The sequence below is a fragment of the Mus caroli genome, unplaced genomic scaffold (genome assembly GCF_978045245.1).
Source record: "Mus caroli unplaced genomic scaffold, Mus_caroli_1 scaffold_8, whole genome shotgun sequence".
NCBI lineage: Eukaryota > Metazoa > Chordata > Mammalia > Rodentia > Muridae > Mus > Mus caroli.
The window spans coordinates 41,622,218-41,632,401 of record NW_028227263.1 but is presented as its reverse complement, the minus strand read 5'-3'; the positions used below and the strand labels follow the sequence as shown (position 1 = coordinate 41,632,401).

The following is a 10,184-nucleotide window of genomic DNA, read 5'->3' as shown; positions in this document are numbered from 1 at the left end:
TTCTATTGCTGAAGCCATCTCACATGTGGGCTATAGAACATGGAGAAGTAACACTGGTTGTGACCTGGAACTTCTCCCCTAACAGAATGTGCTGCACAGGTTGATAGGGGAGAAAAGTCATCAAATTTTCTAAGCCAGCTGTGACTCCTGCCAGCACAGTCAAGACTGACTTGGCAAAATACTCCCATTAGGTGTCTTGGATGTTATTAGGATAATCAATGGATTTTTTTTAAAAATTGGATTTAGGTCTCATTCCATGGGATATAAGTCATGCTTGGTACTGTAAAAGTGGGCATGAGCCTACAATATGGGTACATCATAGGCACTAGTGGAGATCTTATTACTGTTTTCTTTTGGGAAACAGATACAATATTAAACTGTCTTCTAAGTACTTATCTGTAGACCCATAGATTAGCATAGGTCCCAATCCTTACCCAGAAAGTCTGTTTTAGCAGTGAACAACAATTAATACAAAGACAATTGGCCATGGTGTAGAGCATTCTCTGTAATTGTGGAGTTTTCAGTACTAAAGGGGACATGTGTATTATACCCACTCCTCTCATGGTTCAGAGAATATTGTGGATGACTGATCAGAAATATTCTAAGGGCTGTGTTGTAGGAAGGGCTGTTGTGAAACAACGTGTTTTAGAAATGACAGGGCCATTGCTCTCATGAACCCAAAGCATGTTGCACAAGACCTATGAAGCCAATATTTCATCTTGAATGATGGAAGGGTTCATGTAGACTCACCTCTACCTAAGAAGCATCCCCAGGTAAAAGGCTACCAGAGTGGGGAGACTTAGTGTTCTTTAGGAAAGTGGCACTTTGCGTCTTGACCATACTGCAGTGGACAATGCTGTAAACATTCATACACAGTAATTATGATTGAACTCAGTGGGAAAAAGGTTCACCTTAAGGCAGGGCTTGACAAGTGAGTTCGCCGGGCGGTGGTGGCGCACGCCTTTAATCCCAGCACTCGGGAGGCAGAGGCAGGTGGATTTCTGAGTTCGAGGCCACCCTGGTCTACAAAGTGAGTTCCAGGACAACCAGGGCTATACAGAAAAACCCTGTCTCAGAAAACAAAACAAAACAAAAAAACCCAACCAAACAAACAAAAAGAACCAGACAAGTGAGTTCTTGGAGGATGTATGAAGGGAGTAGAAGAGATATATAGGAAAATACATTGTGTATGTTTGGAATTCTTATCAAATTAAAAGTACATAAAATAGAAAAACTATAAACTTGTTATTTCTCCCTCCTATTTGTTTTAAAATAATATTCATAAAACAAAGCACTTAGTACTTGTTTAAAAAGTGAGTGTGGAAGTAATGGACAAAATAATAACTCAACAAGGCTGTTATCTCTTAGAATCTAAAATTTTGTGTGGTAATTTATTCCAAAGCCTTGAACATGCTAAGCAAATATTCCATCAATGAGCCCTATTAATGGCTTTAATTTTTATTTAATTAATTAGTTGTATGGTAGTGAATGACTTAACAAATGAAAAAGAGCGATGAGGATTTATCTTTCTCATTTATCCTAATTAATCTTGGAAGGTTGGACAATCATACAAATATAAGCCCAAACTTCATTAGCCACTTTAGATGATGCCAGCCTCATCATGCTGCTGCTGAATCAAACAGTCTCATTTATTCTGAATGGAATCCCAGGCCTGGAAGACATGCACATCTGGATTTCCTTCCCATTCTGTTCTATGTATGTAATAGCTGTGGTAGGCAATTGTGGACTCCTCTACCTCATCTTCTTTGAAGACAGCCTTCACAGGTCAATGTACTACTTCTTGGCTATGCTTTCCCTTACAGACCTTGTAATGTGCAGTGCTTCAATACCCAAAACTCTCTGTATCTTCTGGTTCTACATTAAGGAAATTAGCTTTACTGATTGTCTGGTCCAGATGTTCTTCATCCATACTTTCACAGCAATGGAGTCTGGGGTGCTCATGCTCATGGCTCTGGACCGCTATGTAGCAATCTGCTACCCTCTGCACTACTCCACCATCCTCACCAATCCTGTCATTGCAAAAGCTGGCCTTGCTACATTCTTGAGAGCTGTGGTGCTCATCATTCCTTTGATTTTCATCACAAAGCATCTGCCCTTCTGCAGAAGCAATATATTAATACACCATACCTACTGTGACCAGTTGTCTGTAGCCAAGGTCTCCTGTGGAAATATCAAGGTCAACATTGTCTATGGTCTGATGATTGCTCTCTTTATTGGGGGCTTTGACATCTTGTGCATCACAGTCTCCTACACCATGATCCTGAAAGCAGTGGTCAGCTTATCTTCAGCAGATGCTAGGCAGAAAGCTTTCAGCACCTGCACTGCCCACATCTGTGCCATTGTTTTCTCCTATAGCCCAGCCTTCTTTTGTTTCTTTTCTCACCGCTTTGGGGGGCACATCATCCCTCCATCTTGCCTCATCATTGTGGCTAACCTTTATCTGCTTTTGCCTCCCACTATGAACCCTGTGGTCTATGGAGTGAAAACCAAGCAGATACGAGACTGTGTCATAAGGATCTTTTCAGGTTCTAAGGACATCAAATCCCACACCATATGAAAAATACATTTATCAGGAAAGGGATGAAAAGGGAAGAAATGTTAAGAGAACACAGGATAATATGGTTTTAAAACAAAACCCATGTGCTCATGTGTTTTATTCTTGTTCTGAAAATGGTCGTACACTTTGGGAAAGTTCTGAAAATCTATCAAAGTAGGGTCTCAGTAGAGAAATTAGGTTCCTGGAATCTCATCTTTAAAAGTCATACTGTGTTCAACTCTCTATGTATATTCTGTTATTATGTGAAGACTTTAGTCTCTCATATTCCCCTGCAGATATTATGTTTTCCTAAATACTGGGACCTAGGAACCAAAAACAGAATCTTCTGAAATCATGAGAATAAATAACATGTCCCTCACGTCAGTTTTTTCACAGGGTTTTTGGTCATGACAACAAAAAAAGTACTCCAAGAGAAGATCTAGGAGAATGAACAGGAAGAAAGAGTATTGTTTCCTGAGTAGTCAGGGTCTAGAGATGTCTTTCTAAGAAATCAAGTTTGACCATGACATGGAGGATGTTAAGTAATGCATTCTAACTAAATTGATTTTCAAAGTCCATATCACAGCCATGTCTTCCAAGTTTTTCCTCCCTTCCTCCCTGCTTTTATCATCAGTACAAATTTCCATGAACAAATATGTGGAGAGTAAGAAGAAATCAATGAAAACCTAAAGTAATTTATTAGAAGAGAAGAATAAGGCAGAGGGAGATCAGGCAAACACATAATTTGTCCTGATGTCGTTTAGAAGTCAGAATTTTATTGCAAAGGCAGTTGATGCACTCTACTGAGAAAGGTGTGTAATGAGAAATAAGTTCCTCTCATTACACCACATTGTTTAACTAAATCTGCAGATTGAAGGCAGCCAGATCATCAGTGCAAAACTTGAGCCATTGTTGCCAGTTGTAGGACATAGTTTAGAAAGGTGTGATGTGAACATTAGAATCAATTAAAATATATATGTGTACTGATAAGTTTGGAATATAGAATATATATATAGAAAAAAAAACTCTGAGAAAAAGAAATGACAGTCATTTAGCCTATAAAGGCCAGAAGCAAACTAGAATAAAACAACCAAGACACCTAAGTGCAAATTAAAAAGAAAAAGAAAAGATGGCAGAAGAGAAGACAGTGCAGTCAGCCTGATGCTGCAGGGAATAAGGTGGACAAGGGAGATAGCAGCTGCCAATGAGATGCCCTCAAATCTCTAAACACCTACATAAATTAGGAAGCCTTAAAAATTCAGTGGAAAAATGCACACTCCAGTTACAGTGAGTGACCACAGCCACACTGAAGATCAAACAGGAAGTTGGTATTGTAAGTATCTGTAACTGATGTGTTGAAAGGTAGGAAAAAATGGAAGACAGGTAGAATGTTGCATACAATGGCAGCAGAATGAGAAGAGAGACTTGAAACACTCCATTTTGTTTTCTATTAGAACAGTGAGTTACCACTTTAAACAGAACCTTTCTGAATTCGGCAGCTCAGTACCCTAGACCCTTGGTGAACTGCACTGTCAGGAAGTCATATCAGGTGTCCCATTGTGATGTCCTGAAATGTGCCCAGCAGATTACTTGTAGGATGCAATGAAAAAGTTTGCATACAAATCTCTTAAGTATTGAGAAACAGAACTCTTGTTAGAAATAACTTTGTGAGAGGGAAAATAGAAACAGGGTCCAAAAGCCTTTACAGTATTAGAAAGGGCAGGCAAGAGGTGGAACTAGCATTGTAAGCAGGCCTCTGCAGGGATTCACAGAGCCTTGACCTAATGGCAAAAAGAATCACCCATTGGTGGGACCAGCATTTTGACTTAACTTCAGCCTTGCAAATGGCCACTCAGGCATAGAAGCATATGTCCTGGGAAGGAACAAGAGAGTCTTCACTGAACAATCTGACAAAACTGCGTCCAGACTCTATACCACCCAGCTTCTGCCATTTGCATTTGTTTTGATCAGAAGGCCAAATATCACCTGCTCTGTTCATGTCCTATCTTTACCCTCAGTTTCCTCCTTTTCTCTTTTTGTTTTCATAGACTTCACATGAACACAGTCCAGGCTGGCTTATGGATTCCCTATGTCAGACATCTGAAATGGACTTAGGTTATCTGGCTGTTTTTCTTTGCTTACCTCTGCATTCTACCTTTAACCCAAATTATTTAATGCCCTTTCTCCCTGACCCCTATATATCTATGAATTTGCCTTCTATTCACTTTTGGTCCTCTACTTTTTCTCTATAAAAACATTATTAGCCACTAGTCTTACTCTATCTTATTTCCTCCCCTTTCTCCTCCTGCTCCTCCTCCTCCTCCTCTTCCTTCTACCATTCATCCTCCTAATCTTGCTTTCCACTCATAGCCACAGTAACAAATACCTAAATGTAAGGTATACTATGAGTGTTACTTTAGTGCCTAAATAGATTGGGGTTTAAAGAGTGATTACTTGCTATTTCTTTGTCACTATATCTTTCTAGTGGACATGAATTTTGATACTGATCATTATTATAGGCAGTATTCTACTTTCAAAAGACTAATTCTACTGCCATGCATTCCTGCTTAGTATGAAAATGACATCTCAAGCCCAGTACAACTTACACCCTCTTGATGTGGTAAGCTCTTTCTTTATTTGAATATGTTTTAAAAATGCAATCAATATCCTACACACTGCCCAATACAACAACATAAGAAACATGAAAATAAATAAAGGCATAAACTACTGGTCTCACAATGATGTCTTCCAACAAGAGTGAATTAAATGAAACCAACACAATTCTAAAGAAAAATTAATAAATACATTTAAAGAAATCATACAGAAGATAAAAAAAAATCCCTTGGTTGAGTTTCAAGGGAATACACAGAAACAGCGGAATGAAATAAGGAAGTCAGTACAGCATGTAGAAGTGGAATTCAATAAACAGAAATACTTGGAAAATAAGCCAGTGAATAGTTCAGTGGGAACCTTTACAAAGCAGAATGTGGTGCTTAATATTATCATCATCTGACAGAATCATTGAAGGAACGTCTCTGAATCTGCCTGTGTGGGACTGTCTAGAAAAAGTTGACTGAGGTGGAAGGATACATCACATTGTCGGTGGGACCACTCCATTGCCTAACATCCTGAACCTAATTAAAACTAAACTTATCAGGGAGTGAGTATTCATCTCTCTTTGCTTCCTGATTGTGAGTGTCATGTAACTAGCTGCCTCACACTGTGGACATTATTTCTTCAATGCCTGGACGAACTATAATTTTAAATAAATCCTCCCTTCCTTAAACTAATGGTGTCAAGATCTTTTCTTCTACAGATTTAAGGAATTTATATCCACAAGCCATTTGTACAGAGGATACCAGAAGAAATATCATACAAAGAGTTAAAAAAATGTCCAAGAGAAAACAAAGGATATAGAGTCACAGAATGGTTAAGTGAAGTCTAAGAAAACAACACTTCCAGAAGCCATGAGCTTCTGGCCCCAGAATAGCAACAGAAAGTTGAATGGCAAAAAGTCATCAGAACTTGGAGACTGTCTCAGTTACCTGGATGCTGAGTAGCCCTTGGCACCCAGGAGCCACAAACTAACAGGGATTAATAATAACCATTCAATAAAAACTCACAACACTAACAGTTTGAATTTGCTACAAAATATACAGAAACCAGAAAAGATATGAAACAGGATCCACCATTTTTCTGTCACTAGAAAACACACATCATCACTGAGAAACACCATTTTGGGGTAAAAGTTATTTTAAGAAAATGAGAAAAAAATCCAAAAAAAAAAAAAGAAAACAACAACAACAACAACAAAAAACAATTTTCAGAGGAACCGCCAGACTGATTTCCAGAGTGGTTGTACAAGCTTGCAATCCCACCAACAATGGAAGAGTGTTCCTCTTTCCCCACATCCTCCGCAGCATCTGCTGTCACCTGAATTTTTGATCTTAGCTATTCTGACTGGTGTGAGGTGGAATCTCAGGGTTGTTTTGATTTGCATTTCCCTGATGATTAAGGATGCTGAACATTTTTTCAGGTGTTTCTCAGCTATTCGGTATTCCTCAGGTAAGAATTCTTTGTTTAGCTCTGAGCCCCATTTTTAATGGGGTTATTTGATTTTCTGGAGTCCACCTTCTTGAGTTCTTTATATATATTGGATAATAGTCCCCTATCTGGTTTAGGATAGGTAAAGATCCTTTCCCAATCTGTTGGTGGCCATTTTGTCTTATTGACTGTGTCTTTTGCCTTACAGAAGCTTTGCAGTATCATGAGGTCCCATTTGTCAATTCTCGATCTTACAGCACAAGCCATTGCTGTTCTATTCAGGAATTTCCCCCTGTGCCCATATCTTCGAGGCTTTTCCCCACTTTCTCCTCTATAAGTTTCAGTGTCTCTGGTTTTATGTGGAGCTCCTTGATCCACTTAGATTTGACCTTAGTACAAGGAGATAGGAATGGATCAATTCGCATTCTTCTACATGATAACCACCAGTTGTTCCAGCACCATTGGTTGAAAATGCTGTCCTTTTTCAACTGGATGGTTTTAACTCCCTTGTCAAAGATCAAGTGACCATAGGTGTGTGGGTCCATTTCTGGGTCTTCAATTCTATTCCATTGGTCTACTTGTCTGTCGCTATACCAGTACCATGCAGTTTTAATCACAATTGCTCTGTAATAAAGCTTTAGGTCAGGCATGGTGATTCCACCAGAGGTTCTACAGGAGGATCCCGCAATACCTCTTCTGGGCATATATCCAGAAGATGTTCCAACTAGTTAGAAAGACACATGATCCACTATGTTCATAGCAGCCTTATTTATAATAGCCAGAAGCTGGAAAGAATCCAGATGCCCCTCAACAGAGGAATGGGTACAAAAAATGTGGTACATTTACACAATGGAGTACTACTCAGCTATTAAAAGAATGAATTTATGAAATTCCTAGGCAAATGGTTGGACCTGGAGGGCATTATCCTGAGTGAGGTAACCCAATCACAAAAGAACTCAAATGATATGTACTCACTGATAAGTGGATATTAGCCCAGAATCTTAGAATACCCAAGATATAAGTTACAATTTGCAAAACATATGAAACTCAAGAAGAATGAAGACCAAAGTGTGGACACTTTGCCCCTTCTTAGAATTGGGAACAAAATACCCATGGAAGGAGTTACAGAGACAAAGTTTGGAGCTGAGACAAAAGGATGGACCATCTAGAGACTGCCATACCCAGGGATCCATCCCATAATCAGCCTCCAAATGATGACACCATTGCATATACTAGCAAGATTTTGCTGAAAGGACCCTGATATAGCTGTCCCTTGTGAGACAATGCTGGGGCCTAGCAAACACAGAAGTGCACTCTCACAGTCAGCTATTGGATGGAACCCAGAGCCCACAATGGAGGAGCTAGAGAAAGTACCCAAGGAGCTAAAGGGATCTGCAACCCTATAGGTGGAACAACATTATGAACTAAACAGTACCCCGGAGCTCTTGACTCTACCTGCATATGTATCAGAAGATGGCTTAGTCAGCCATCACTGGAAAGAGAGACCCATTGGACTTGCAAACTTTATATGCCCCAGTACAGGGCAACGCCAGGGCCAAAAGTAGGAGTGGGTGGGTAGGGGACTAGGGGGAGTGTATGGGGGACTTTTGGGATAGCATTGGAAATGTAAATGAAGAAAATACCTAATAAAAAATATTAAAAAAAAAGATGGATCAGCAGTTAAACGCACAATAAAAGAGTATAGCTCTAACCTTAAATGATAAAAAAAAAATTATAAAAACAAAACCAAACAAACCACAAACCAAACCAAACAAAACAAAACCAACAAGCAAAAATAGTGCATGTAACGATTCTATCATCTGAGAAATAGACTTTAAATCAAAACTATCCAGAAGAGACAGGGAAGGACACTTCATCCTTATTACAGAAGAAAAAATCCACCTGGATTATATTACAATTGTAAACACTTATGTATCAAATAGGGACACTTCATTTAACTATGGAGACACTATTAGATCTTAAAGCACAGGAAAAGCCCAACACAGTGATAGCTGGTGACTTCAATAGTGCAATCTCACCAATAGGTCATCCAGATAATGACCCAGCAGAGAAACTATGGATCCCAAAGCATCATAAGCTAAATGCATATAACAGATTCTTAGAGAATGTATTCCCCAAACACTAAAGAATGTACTTTCTTTTCAGAAACCCATGGAACTTTCTGAAAACTGACCAGATCCTTCAGTTCTTCCCTGGTAATATTGCAATGATAGGCAGGACTGTGCCAGATGAGCACACATGTTTTCATGTTGCTGTTCATCTGAGTAATGAGTGGGTGGCACCTTCCATAAATTAATCAGGCAAGTCATCTGCAGGGTTCATAATGAATTCTACCTCCAGGCTCTGGTGCCATGTTTACACCACAGCCTCTCACAGTCTGCACTATTCTGACCTTGTCCTGAGCTCATGCTCACTCCTCTGCAGTCTATTCACTCTCCATATTATCACCCCTTCTCATCTTCATGTGGGTAAGGACCAGCCTGGAAGGTACAATTAACAATAGTCTCATACAGGTGGTACCAGTCCTCCTGCTGCCTCTCCTAGCTGCTCCTTCTGTAGAGCAATATCTGTATTTAAAGAATACTTAGTATATAATGCAATTATGAATGACAAAAATTTATTTTAAGAACTTACTAACTTTTTTCTTTAACCTTCTTTTTATAAATATGTCTCAGAATATATTAATTAGAGGTTAAGAGATATTTACTAAGTACTCTTACATTATGTCTTTTATCAATACATTTTTATTTATTTTAAAGCTTATAAATAGTAAACAATATACTATAGACATTAATATGCAGCCAGTTTAAACAAATAGAAAATTAGTATTTTTATTTTTATTTATTTATTTATTTATTTTTATTTATTTATTTTTGTTTTTTCCGAGACAGGGTTTGTCTGTGTAGCCCTGGCTGTCCTGGAAATCACTTTGTAGACCAGGCTGGCATTGAAATCAGAAATCTGCCTGCCTCTGCCTCCCAAGTGCTGGGATTAAAGGCATATGCCACCACCGCCTGGCAAAAGTTAGAATCTTTAATTTCCCTGCCATCACCATCTCTACCTCAAACATTGATTGTCCAATCAAATCTAACCTTTGGCTGAATTTCTCAATGTGATAATGGTTATTCTCAATCTCATTTAAAACAAAACAAAACACTTCGTGAAACTCAGAACTACTGTTACCTAGGAAGCATTTTCAAATTTTTAGCCTTGTTGTAGAGTTCTTAGTGATCACTATTATTTCACCACCTATACTAATACAATGAGAACTAAAGGTGATCTCTGTAGGTGAAGGATTCAAATATTTTCTATTTAAATATGTAACTCACAGTCCTTCCACAGAAGGAAATGCTGAAATCATACAAATATAATGATTGATATTAAAAGCAACACATTTATTCTCATTACTGTCTCAGTATAGATACTCATAAACAGGCATGTGCATCCTACAGATGAAATCATTTACTTATGTATCTTTGGGAAGCATTAGAATAGAAAGCTCCATCTGCTGATCCTCTTCCCATAGGGTTACCTTTTATTCACATCAGAACTTTTGTCTCCA

General features: G+C 38.6%; 1 protein-coding gene across 1 annotated transcript; it reads left to right on the top strand.

Moving 5' to 3' along the window:
* The first annotated feature begins 1,621 nt into the window (after nucleotides 1-1,621).
* LOC110299046 (olfactory receptor 52N4-like) lies at nucleotides 1,622-2,578 on the top strand. Its single transcript, XM_021168635.2, has one exon. The coding sequence runs from the start codon at nucleotides 1,622-1,624 to the stop codon at nucleotides 2,576-2,578; it is 957 nt and encodes a 318-aa protein (XP_021024294.2).
* Nucleotides 2,579-10,184: the final 7,606 nt, after the last annotated feature.

Coding starts and splice junctions, on each gene's coding strand:
- LOC110299046 (XM_021168635.2), top strand. CDS start 1,622: ATGCTGCTGCTGAATCAAACAGTCTCATTTATTCTGAATGGAATCCCA.